General features: G+C 35.1%; 1 protein-coding gene across 14 annotated transcripts in view; it reads right to left on the reverse strand.

Moving 5' to 3' along the window:
* The window catches only part of CBLB (Cbl proto-oncogene B), a 407,079-nt gene that overhangs the window by 192,015 nt on the left and 201,322 nt on the right, over positions 1-13,742 (reverse strand). For all 14 annotated transcript variants that reach the window (XR_005383232.1, XM_038582709.1, XM_038582710.1 and 11 more), the window contains one exon: positions 7,070-7,320. Coding sequence is in view for 13 of the 14 variants with exons in the window: in XM_038582709.1 (XP_038438637.1) it covers positions 7,070-7,320 (251 nt within the window). In the remaining variant the exon portion in view is untranslated. The remainder of the gene's footprint in view (positions 1-7,069; positions 7,321-13,742) is intronic.

The raw sequence follows: 13,742 nt of genomic DNA on the forward strand, positions 1-13,742 counted from the left end.
AGTGCACTTAAAGAGACTAAAGATTAATATTAAAAATGGATTTAGAAAACTGAATATTTCTGAAGCCCTTTATTTCAAAAACAGTCAGACATGAGTACTATTTTATGACCTAACCAATTAGTGCTGGATGATAATCTGTTTGGATTCCGGGAAACTCCACTTTGTTAAATCACTGGGGGGAGAAAAAGGTGCTTCTTGAGCTAAATTTCCAAGCATTCCTTAGGATATACGATTATTACTGCAGCTTGTCTGTTTTATAAACAGACTTCAATTTAGTTTTTTAAGAAACTGCCAAAGGAGCTGTCTTTAACTAAATAACAAATCTGCTCCTTCAAAGACATCATTCATCAACCTTCTTTGTTGAGAGTATGGTTATTATGAAACTAAAAACAGGCATTCTTTCTTGAGTGCTTTTGGATTTTAATTATCAAATTTGAATGTCACCAGATATTTACTGAAAGGAAATCATCAATTTTAATAAGCTGCCTTAAGACTGAAAAACATAAAAGGTATTCAACCATAAAGCTAAGTTCACTTGAGTCTTGTGAGCTAGCTTACTGTCTTAGAATATGATGCTTATTGTTCTCAGGAATTTGTAAACATTTAATAAGCTCTAAACTAGGGGGAGAAAAAAATTCTCCAATTTTAAAATCAAAATATCATATGTGTATAATATATAATTTGACTTGAAAGGAATTTAAATAAATTGCAATAAAGCTTTTAAAAGCTAATAAATCAGAAGTTAGAGGCTGCTTGATATTAACAGGGCTGGGGAGGAAAAAAGTAAATAAAATAAATAAAATGAATTAAATGTAAACATTTCATTTAAAATTTTTAAAAAACAGCAGGTTTAACTTTAAATTATATCTTAGTAACTTCTTTGGATTTTAAAAATGTACTCCAAAGGAGAAATTGTTGGCAAAACCCCTTTCACTTTTCACTTACATGAAAATCAATAAGAAAATTACTTTGTATCTACTTAGCAAAAGCAGATTAGATGTAGTTGGTCATAAAGTTCTTAACAGTCAAAGATTCTTCAAGCTCTCACCTGCCCACTCTAACAGACTCCCTTTGTTTAACTTTGAAAACATTTGTCTAAATAACTTTCTTGTGGTCTCTCCTTTCACAGTGTGTTAAGAAATAACCCCTTCATTTCCAAACTTTAGAAAAGTATACTCACATCTCTCAGACGCTTAAAAAATATGAATGGAAGCATTCTCTTATCAAGACTAAACTTTCTATTCGTTTATGATAACTCAATCAAAGGAAGATGTCCAAGCTTTCTAAAGAAAATTCCATTTCCTACCTGGCAGACACTGCTATTCAAAAGGGTTGACTACTATTTGTCCTGTCAATCCAAGTTACATATTTTAAAATATCAAAAACTAATCCTTTAGTTCCTCTATTCTCCATGGATAAGAAAAACATGCTCAGAAAGCAAAAGTTGAAAAGTTAAATAGCAACTGAATGTTTATAAAGCACTTGCGTTCAAAAAAGATTAGTAACCTATTTTGATTTAGAAATCATATTTTTCTACTTGCAGCTTGCCCATTGTCCTCATGAAATGCAAAAGCACTACAATTTGCAACATTAATAAACAACAACAAAAAAAATGAGAGAGAGAAATAGAAAAACTAGGCTAATTTTTTTAATGTTAGATTATTTTTTTAAAAGAGAATAAATCATTCTCTCTCATCTATCATTAAACAGATATTTCATAAAACATATGAAATACATTCAATACTGTACAAATTATTTATACAAGAAAGACATAACTTCCCTACGACTAATTCTCCTGAAAATGATTGCTGTAATAACAAAAACAGTGTTTTTACTAGAAACTACTACTGGATTTGAAAGATTACTTAGTAGACTGACACAGCAACAGTAGCCTTTGGTTTGAAACAAACTACATCTTTGTTTTATGATGTTGATATGATTGAGCCAAAAAATATGGTGGCCATCCAGAAAATAATGTAAAGACTGAAAAGACAAAGATTGGAGTCAGGAAACCAACCAAGGCTACAAAGAACACTTGGAGAAGAGATGGCATCAGACTGTTCAATAGCACTCTTTCCTCATTTTCTTGCAACATACAGAGCTGCCTGGGAGAAAATGCTGAATTTAATGTGGCATTTTAAACGAGGCCATTAACCTATAAATTCTAGTAATCATCATGAAACTATTCCATAAAGCCCAAATTATGCATACAGGTAGATCTCTTTATATGGTTAAACTGAAAATCCAGGAGGAATTTCATGACTACTTCCATGATGGACGCAATCAATTGCATTTATACAAATTTAAACATTTAAATTGATACATTATGATTTGGCCAAAGCAATGTCAGCATACAGTGGTCTGAAGAAAGTCAAGTAGGTTTGTTTGCCGCTTTGTGTTTTATTGTTCCTGTTATTGTTGTTGCTGATATTTTTTTAATCAACTTTTAACTTAACCATGTATCTTTAAAATATCAGTCCCAGACTGTCCTTGATACACTATCTCATAAATTACAGCACAGGTATAAACAGGGAGCATAGTGATTTATAGTCCTGTATAAGGAAAAGCACTTTATTAATGTAGCAGCTAATACATTTTTCTTTGTTAAAATGGTCAGTGGAGAAAAAGAGTTTTGCCTGATACTTCTGAAGGATTTTAAACAAAGGCTAGCATCTTCCAGGACTAGTTTTTCTATGTTGAAATACTTTAAAAAAAAAAAAAATCTTCTTGGAAAGCCTATTTTATAGAAGCTATTGCACACTATGATTTTCTACAATTCATGTGCATAAGGAATGGTGCAGGGGCTTTGAAATGACATTAAGAAGAAGACAACATCTATGTATTACTCTCTGGCATGAATTTTTTAAAAGCCTTTCTTTTCTTCACTGAGAGGTCATCAAATGCAGAGCTATTTTTCCACCTCAGTTAACTTTTGGTTTTGTTTCAGTGGTTATAAACCAGTGTGTGGGAGGGGAAAACTGGTTGTTGCACTCTGGCTCACTGAAGCAGCTCTGAAATATGGAAAATCTGAGAATCCTTAGGCCATCCCCTCTGGGTGTTCTAAAACAGAGTCCCAAACCAGTACTTGCTGAGCAGGTGAACAGCACATGTTTCATATGAAAGAGTAAATTTTACTACTGACACAGCCAACTGATAAAACTATGCATCCACATTCTGAAGAAGGGCCCCTCCTGTCAATTCTACATTTAATTATAACTACCTTCATACTCATTTTTGATTTTGCCATTAAAAATTTAAGCCAGATGATAAAAGTTTCACCTCTCCTCTATGCTTGAAACTACAAATTGTCCCTTCTCTCCATGATCCCCAACTTCCACCCCTCACATACACACGAAAACTTTATGTGTGCCAGAAATCAATGAACTACTCTTCCCCATAACACTAATTCAGAATGGTTTAGACATTCAGCTGGAGATGCACTAACTTGGTATGAGGTTCAACTGTTTGTAGGAAGGAGAAGAGAAAAAAAAAAAAACTTAGGAGAAGCGATACTAGAGAAGAGGTTTACTGTAAAAGTCAAGCAAAGCATGTAGCATGCCTCTCCCCAGAAATCACCATTCCATCCATTCCCAAAGAGGCTTTCACATAGTGAAAAGCCATAATATCTATTTTGCTAGCAAATAAATGTTTATATTTCTACCCCTCACCTATACAAAAAATACACTGCATGCCGTTTGCTATGTTGCTTCATTTATTATTTATGGTGTTTGTCACAATCATGTGAAATTGCTGTAAAAAAAAAAAAGAATCAGGCTACTCACATTTCAGCAATCAATTAAAACTGAGCTTATCAAAGCTGATATCTGAAATTTTCCCACTTGCACTTATGTTTAGAACAAATCCACAAAGAACCTTATTTCTGACATAGCAGGAACATTAAACTTTTTTAATTCATGAACTCACCCAGCAACGTACAGAGTTTGCTTCAATAGAGTAATTACTTGGGGCAATACTGGTATAGTCAGTGAGCTCCAAATCACTACTTCTCCTATATCTGCCCCCTTCAGTTTTTAGCTTAATAATGCCAATGTCCCTGCTGACGTTATTTGCAGAAGTAAAGATTTTTCAGAGAATTTAGAATATTCCCAGTAATCAGGGTGTCACCTATTCTACCAAATAGAATACCTTGTTGCCTAAGAACCATAAGAACATTCTAAGAAGATTCTTTTATTTTCTATAGAGCAAAATGTCCCAGAGTTCCATGTACAATGGCAGACTTTAGCCCCAGTTTGCATTTAAAACCCCAAGGAAACCCAGAAGTGGATGTGTAAAAATAGATTACCACCAAAAGAAACATAAATCAAAATCTATGTCCTTGGTATGGTGTACCAAGAATGGTCCATTATTACGAATTTTGATTAAACATGTATCAAATATAAGTTCTGCATAAAAAGAGCTGGTCACAGAACACTATCAGAAAATGGAACAGGGATGAGAATAAAACTCATTTAGGAATATGCTATACCAGCATAGAAACTAATACGCTTTGCCTTAGGGTTGAATTTAGGAGAGTGACAAAATTTACTTAGACACTTAATACACAGAATTTACAGTCACCTCAACATGATCCATCAGCATTATGCAACCTATCATCATCTGTGGAAATCTACCACAAGCAACCATTATTTATAGAGATTTCCCCATGATACTCCCCCCAAAAAAGCCAGAAATATCAAAATTTATAAATGGAATGGTAATTACAAGACATCTACTGGGTTAGAAAATGTTTCAGTTTCCAAAGAAGTCATAAAAGTGGGGTACAGGTTTACCACCTCATATATGACTACATCCAATGCAAATTCCTAGACTGAGAAACTATAAGCCTTCTCATTGACCTGATATCTTAATAAGTGAAATTAAATGGATTCCTTTGCTGATTCATGAAGAATTTCAGGGCTACTAAATTCGAGCAGGAAGTATAAATACAGTTATAAAATAACTTTATTTTACTAGATCACTGGTAGACCTACAAAGTAAAAACATAGTTTTAAACATAAACAGCTGGCTTCCCCATAACCTTGGTCATTTCTGAAAGAATATAATATTTCTCTACTTTACTTCTGATAACATTCTTGAAACAATATCATATTTCTCTACTCTGATACTGTGTGGTGATTCACATTCTTCTTAGCAGTCCTGAAGAGACTCTTAGTGGGTTAAAACTAAAAGGCAACTGCAAGATTTCACCACCCTCAAGATGTGTACACTGTGATCCAAGTATATTAAGCGATGAGCCCACAGTTATAATTGGGTAGACATTCATGATTACATTAGAGTTCATCACTAATTTAGAGAAAAAATTATAAATAAGTAAACATTTATGCCATTTTACATTTTGGCAGAGAGTTTTTCTCTGATTTTGATGGCTTTATTCATTCTGGGTATTTTGTGGCCATTATTTACAGACAAGTTTTGAGTCTACACACTTAGATAAGTGACTTTGCTATTATACAACCCTATGCTTTATCAGACTACATGAGGCTAGTTTTTTTGACCCGAAAGAAACATTAGAGGTTCCTTGGAGGTTTTCCTTATACGTCAGGAAACTAAAATCCAGAGAGATTAAGGGTCTTAAACTAAAATTCAGGTTACCTATATTAAAATATCATATATTTTAACTAATATTTGTTTTCAAATTTGGGAATGTAAATATACTGTTGACATCTGTCAATATTCTAGATATATTTAAAATATCCAAGAAATGGAAAACTAATTTCTTTCACTTAATTTAATATCTTAATTTAAGATAGATCATGAAATGTAACATTGAAATAGCCAAACAACAAACTTTAAAGGGGAGTCTCTAAATCTGGAATCCTGGCTGTAAAGTGAGGATTCAGTTGATGTCTTTGCCACTCCTGTTCAGTTTCTCACTCAGCAGTCAAACCCTGAGAATCAAGAGTCATCTCCCACCCACATCCATCATATGCACATATCCAATCAAGACTGTGTCTTAAAGACACTCCCTCCAATATCAAATACTGGTGGATGGGAAGGAACAGGAATTCTCATTTGTTGCTGGTAGGAATGCAGAAACGATACAGCCACTTTGGAAGAGAGTATGGGAGTTTCTTACAAAGCTAATATAGGCTTATTACCATTAGACTCAGAAATCCTGCTCCTAGGTACTTATTCAAATGAACTGAAAGCTTATGTGCACATAGAAACCTGTGTACAAATATTTATAGCAGCTTTATACATAACTGCCAAAAATCAGAAGCAACCAAGATATCCTTCAACAGATGAACAGATAAACAAATGGTGGTACATCAATGCAATGGAGTATTATTCAGTGATAAAAAAAAGAATGAACTATCAAGCTACAAAAAGACAAGGGGGAACTTTAAACACATAGTTAAGTGATAGAAGCCAGTCTGAAAAAGTTACATATTATTTGATTTCAACTGTATGACACTCTAAAAAAGACAAAAATATAAAGAGAGTAAAAAGACCAGGGGTTGTCAGGGATTCAGAAAGTGTGGGGCAGGGGAGGCGGTGGGGAAGTAGAGAGGCAATGAATAAGCAGCGCACAGGGCATTTTTGGGGCAGTGAAATTATTCTATATGATGCTGTAATGGTAAATACCCAACATTATATATTTGTTAAAAACCACAGAGCTGTGCAACACAAAGAGTGAATCCTAATATAAACTTTAAGCTTCAGTTCATAATACTATATCAATATTGGTTTATCAATGTACCACACTAGGCAAGATATTAATAACAGAAGAAATGCATGTTGGTGGGGGGGTGGGGGCGTGGGGGCGTGGAATGGGAACTCTGTACTTTGGAGTAATTTCTCTATAAACCCAGAACTGCTCTAAGAACTAAAGTCTTAAAAAAAAAAAAAACAACAACAGTGCGTCATGAAGTAGCTCTTATCACAAAGAAATTTAAATAAAACTACAAGGCTTGAATAATGTGAAAAGTAAATATAGAAATGCAATATTTCTTCTGAAACAAATACTTGGGGATATTTATGCTGTGAACAAAAAGCCACATAAATATAACCTTACCATTAAAAACAATAAAAGCTGAAACACTCTTACCTGTCCTGTGACTGCTCTTCATACATCCTCTCCTTGCCTTCTTTAAAGAGTCTTATTGCCCGCTTTGACTTTTTCATTAGACTATCGATGTAGATTTTAAAATACTCATTCTCACTGAGTTGGGCAAGTTTCTGGTTGTCATCATATTTACTCAGTATAAGTCGTAAATGCTGATATGTATCAGGTAAGATATCAAGTATATATGGTGGGCTATTTTTCAACTGAAGCTTGGGATTTTGACACAGTCTGACCTAAAAAAAGAGAAACAAAATATTTTCATATGAACCACAATAATATCTTTCATAGAAAAGTTAAGAAATTTACCAAACTGTACTGGTTCTTCATTTTCCATAATATACATTTTGATCTTAAAACTATTATCTCCAATCTACAAAGAACTGGTGAATATCTGGATCCTTCTTGATACAATTAAATCCAATTTTCTCCTTCCATTCATTTTTTTCTAAGTCACATCTTTACTTTCCACCTCTAAAGTTTTCATTCTCTCTTCTACAATATCCCATTGTTCGTGGCTTCATAGAACTCCAGTGTGCTAATCATTGTACACCACCAATAATCTCTTTTTTTAAAATAAAAATTAGGAAATGGGCCCCTTCTGCTGGCAACTAATGTCTCACATTTAGATATTATTTTAGTACACCGAACTCCCCACACTAAAGCTCTTTCATAGATCTAAATTAATGTTTTGGTATATTGTTCCTGAAACCCTGAGAAGAATAAAACAAAGAGGTACAATTTTACTAACTGAGTTATTAAGTAGTAAATGAGTGTCAGGTCAGAACGAGTCTTTTCCACCTCCCCATATTATATCCCATGCCTCTAAACATGTGTTACATAATGGTTCAGTCACTCCATCAGGTGCCACCCAACCACTGGGGCATTCAGGGCTGCCTGCAGAACTGAAAATAACTTAAAAGTAAGTTAACCCATCTTATTCCTACCCCTCAAACCAGGGTGTAAGGAACCACCAATGAAACAATTTTTAAATGAAATCATTGGCTATTGCACAAGGGCATACACAGTGTAAAGGAGTACACTCTCACACATAGAGGCAGCTTCACTGAGAAGCCAGTGAACCATAAGCGTGAGGGTCCCTCCAATAGCTAGCCCTCTTCCAAAGCCTTCATCACACATTCTTTGTAACACTTCTAAGAGCAAGATACTTTAAACACAATTGGTTGAGGTGTCTTTTTCTTGTATGACTTAACCTCCTGCTAGGTGGCACATTTTTTGAGTTGGGGTGATGGGGATTTGAGTTGGAAATCCACTTAGTGTGGCTTTGTAGGAGGTATGTGAGATGCCCAGTCAGTTCTGGAACTAGTTACAACTGTTGTCAGCCAAAGCAATACCACAATGGATTCAGACATACTCCAAGCACCTATGGACAGCACACAGCATGGAGAGGAATACCCAATTCAGATACGGTCATTTAACTGTCTCCAATGGCACCCAGGACTGGAAATATACTTGGGCAATGGAAGAGAATCGAAGTATAAAGTGTATAGAGTCAAGATTACTTCTCTGATGTTTGTGGGTTTATCAATGTTTTAAAATTTTACAACTTGGTCTCTTTTGTCAATAGAAAAAATTCACTTTCATACTCAATTTCATACCCAATTTTGTATTATTTTTCTTTAAAAGGACCCCTCCAAATTCAGGTTCTACAAAACATGGATTCACTCCTGGTACTCACAGAAGTGCTTGAGTCAAACAGAAAAAAGTTGAACAGTAATAATTTCAAGAACCACAAACACAATAAATCCAGGAAACAAATGAAAAAAAAGTATTCACACTTATTATCACACTTGCTTTAAGAAATAACCTTTTTTTTTTTTTTTTTTTTTTGGTAGGGAGAAAAATCTGGCTCAAACTATCAAGCATCAGCCCTTAATTTAAGACAACCACTTCTCACTTTAACTCTTCCTCCTTGTTGTTTTATACAATACCTAAAACAGAGTACCTAGCATATAGTACTGGTGTAATAAATGGATGTATAGATGGCTGGGCTGATTGAGTCTCTAAAATACTTCATGTATGTACATATTATACATATATATATATATACACACACACACACACATAAATAGTATGATTATATTACTTCCTTATTTTCATGATTTAATATACTAGTATTCAAATCAATAACCCAAAGGCACAAGCAAAGATTAAATATAAGAATATTATTTCGATCCTCAAAATCTCTTAGGTAGAATGCATATAATTTAGGAAATAATGTCAAATCATGAGAAAAGTATAGTTAAAGGGGTTAACAAAGCTTTTTACCCTCTTTTTATTTGTGTGACTTTGATACAACCAGACAAGCTCATTGTGCCGTAAAGACTGATGAAGTCCCAAGTACGTCAATGATTTAACAAATCTTGGTTGAAACAAGATATATAGTATATAGTTTTTCAATTCTTAAAACTACAAGACAGTACCACAAATTTCAAAAATACTGCCAGCCACATGCTACAGCAGGCGCAGTCTAATCTCAGCAACCCAGAACTTGGTACAGCCTGTCACAGATTGATAAATTATTATCCTGTAGCTAAGAGAATAGGCAGTTTCATATTAATTTTGTCTACTGGTGAACACTTAACTGATAAAAATTTTCTCTCAGGTATTTTCTTCAGACGTTTCAAGTAAATGTTCTTTAACAGATTATTTTAAGTGCTACGGATTTTTAATTTACTATTCTCTACCTGACCTTTTTCTCATTTGCTCTATTTCAATTGTAATTCTATCTGGAAATGTATTGCTTTATGCAGTACAATTGTTTGCATAACTGCTATATACCAGGTACTGAGCTTACTGCCAGGAAATTATAGACGACTAGAACATACTTCCTGCCTCAAGGAGTCTTGCAGAAGAGACCTAGTTCTCTATAATTAACTTAGGAGCAATGTAATTCTTGCTCTAAGGAATCTTTGGAAAGATCCTGTCCAATCCATTCATTTTCAGATAAAGAAACTAAGAACTACAAAGATTAAGGGGCTATTAAAAAATCATTAATCCAACACAAGAGCCTGCATCTTCTGAATCTCAAGCTGATCTTCTTTCTAACTTTATCACAATTTAATTAGAATTAGGCATATAATTAATGATCCCTGGCTAGCCTCATTTACATTTTTATTTTGACCCCATTTGCAAATTTCCGTGAACATTGGAGCCCATTTGTTAATTCTACAAACGTCGACGTGTCAGGCATTGTTTCAGACCCTGGGGAAGGCAGAATGAAATAAATCACAGACCTGTCCTCAAGGAGTTTTCCAGTGGAAAAGACGGATGGCTTAAAAAAGAATTATAGGAGACTTTAAGTGCTGCAACGGAGGGAAGTACAAAGTGCTGGAGGAGGATAAAGCAGCAGCTCACTCATATCTTGTCCTGAGAGTATCAAGAAAGGCATACCTAGATTTGCAAAAGGAATATTCCAGGCAAAAGGGTATGCAAAGGCTTGAGAGGCATACCCAGAGAGAAGAGCAGAAAGCCAGGAGTCCATGCAATCACTCTAAGAGGTGAGGGCACAGGGAGCCTGAGGGTAAGTGGCACAAGTAGATTCAAAATAGGATAGATTCTGTTCATCAAGGCCCCTGTGGGCCACACAGTTTTCTAAATTTGCATTTGGGAAAGTGTAACATACCATGCTGACCTATGATATGCTGCTGAATGTACAGTTCATCAGTTGGATTAGTATTAAACTCTGTGATTTATGACAGCTTCTGCCAAAAATGAATAACCCTACGCTAGGACTATGACTTCTAAGCAGGTCAAATTCAATCCAATAAATATTTATTGAGTTCCTGCTATGTGCAAGGAACTGCGAAAGTCAGAGAAAGAAAAATTGCTTTTCTAAAAACAGTATGTTAAGGAGAAAAATCAAGCTCCCCACAAAGTTCAAGTTCAGATTCAAATGACTTAGATGTCTTCTAGAAATATCTAAGTTGCTCCCTAGAATGAAAGTGGTTCCCAACACAGAAAAGCTTTAAAAAGAATAAATCTACAGTCGCATTATACAATGACCAACTTTGTAGGACACCAAGTAGTGCATAAAAGGATTGGTTCATTAGCAATGTTACTCTTTGCTTTTGAACTAAAAGGCAAAACACTTAGTATTGAATTAGGCTACAAATTCCATTACAGTCATCAAGTCAGAGGATGTTAGAGCTAAAGAGGACCTTGGAAATCACAATGACCAATTCTCTCCTTTTGATGGAACAATACAAAAAACAAAAAAATGGAACATATCTGAGTTTAAAAACCCTAATGTCTAGGGGCACCTGGGTGGCTCAGTCAGTTAAGCGTCTCCCTTCGGCTCAGGTCATGATCCCAGGGTCCTGGGATGAAACCCTGCATCCCATCAGCCCCACTCTGCATCAGCCCTGCATGGGTCAGCCCTGCATGGGTCGGGGAGACTGCTTCTCCCTCTGCCTGCTGCTCCCCCTGCTTATGCTTTCTCTCTCTCTCTCTCTCTCTCTCTGTCCCCCCACCCTGCCTCCCTCCCTGTGTCAAATAAATAAATAAAATAAAAATAATAACTCAAACCCTAATGTCTAGACTTGAAAGTCAGGCTCTTTCTCTATAACACTATGCAACTGCCTGTTGTATTTATTTGAATGTATTTAGAGATTTTTACGAGGGCCTCTCTATATATGTCTGCACCGTTTCACATACATAAAAATATGTCTAATCTATATATATACTGTTATGTATGAATATGTATTCACATACATTAAATATATATTTGACCATATCAAAGCAAAGGTACAAATATAAACACAGGATTTGCTAGTGCTACAAGAATTGTAAAGCCATTAATTATTCTTGGAGCACCCCTGTATTTAAAGAGTTTCCCCACTGTGCCTTAATTAAAACTTGGAATCAAAAGTTAACAAAGAGGCATTAGGTCAGCTAGCATATTTCTCAGGTTCACCCCAGTCCCTGAAATGTATGAAAGAAATTCTACTGAAGCAAATGGAAACTTCCACAGTAAGGAATTGTGCCTCTACTGCAACAGACTTTCATTATAAAGCACACTTCACTTCATGGAGGATTCAGTTATATTAAATCAAGTAATGTACCCACGAAGGGAAATAACTCCATTTTTAACAACAGTATGGAAACCCTGAAAGAATCCTTAGTCTGTGCTCCTCACATAAATGTTTTAAGAGGTTCCTCACTGCAATTACACAAAAGTATATTATTATGATACAAAGCATCCATGAGTTCTTCGAGTTCTTCCCACTTTAATTATAGTAGGACTTGGGGGCAACGACAAATCATTTCAATGAAGCTTTCTTTAAAAACTTTCTTTAAATATAAGCATCATTAAATAACTGACTAGCTGTAATTAAAATATCAACCGTGCATTCATTTGTTCACTATCTTCCTTCCAAATGACAACTGATCTTCCCTAAGGGTGGAAGACCATATCTCTCACTGGTCTGTCTCCGTCACCTAATGTCGAATCTTGCATATAGTAGACGCACAATAAATATTTGTTGGAGGAAAAGAAGGTGTAGGAGAGGAACGAAGAAAGAACTCAGAAGAAGGTAATATAACAAATAGGACAACCATAGTGAGTAAACCTGTCTAAATGGGTACAACGTTTTGAGAAGAATGGGATCATATCAAATATTAGGGGGTAAAGAGCCTTTTGATCCACTTCTCACAGGAAAAGGAAGAATTGTATTATTCCATGGAACGGTGTGCATGAATCTTCATACCATGAACACAGATGCCAAAATCAATCACGTAGGATCTGGTGCTAACATTTATTAATTAGCTTTACAACTCTGGGCCGGTTTCTTCTAGAAAACTCTTAGGATTATGATTCTGAGAGGAGGAAATGTAAAGTACTCTGCACAGCACCTAGCACATAGTTGGCACTTGGTACTTCTCAGTACTTCCTCTTCTTCCAAATTTTATATTATACCACAACACGGTAAACTCGGCAGATTTTGCCTACATATGATAATTATACCAAGGGCACTGACTGCCCTGTTGAGGATTATCAGGAGTTCTTTAAGTTCCTGAAGTTCTTTACACTACCTGAAACCCTGTGAAAGTCTGCAGCGTTTTGTGCAGCAAAGCAGCAAACAGTAATACGCCCGGGTCGGTACTCCTGACATGGAATTAATACATCGGTAGTACTCAGCTGATGAGGAATCTTTCACAACTACTTTTGTTATTGCTATTGGAAGACAGCATGAGTGAGCTTAACAATTATTTAAACACTAATATGTTAAAGAGCTAAAAATTTGGTCATTTTTGAAATGTTTCTTTCATTACTAGGAAAATAGCAGCAGCTTACAAATACTAAACAAACAAACAAACAACAAAAACTAACCCATATGCCCAAGCAGAGGAGACAAAAGTAGTGTTGTGGCATCACTTAAGTCACAGCATGTTTCCAAAATGATCTTAATATACAGGATAAGAACTCATTTCTATCTCAATGCTTTACTTATTTACCCACTTAATTGCTAGGAGACGGGTCAAAATATATATTGTTTATTCAATAATACACAATTTTGAAACGTGGTTTAAACATTACAAATGTTATGCCTTATATCACTTTCTGACAACCCAGCATTAAATTTACAAGTTCTCTCAAAACTCTGTATATTTCCTTTCTTCCCTCTTATCTAAGTAG

The sequence above is a fragment of the Canis lupus genome, chromosome 33 (assembly GCF_011100685.1).
Source record: "Canis lupus familiaris isolate Mischka breed German Shepherd chromosome 33, alternate assembly UU_Cfam_GSD_1.0, whole genome shotgun sequence".
Taxonomy (NCBI): domain Eukaryota; kingdom Metazoa; phylum Chordata; class Mammalia; order Carnivora; family Canidae; genus Canis; species Canis lupus.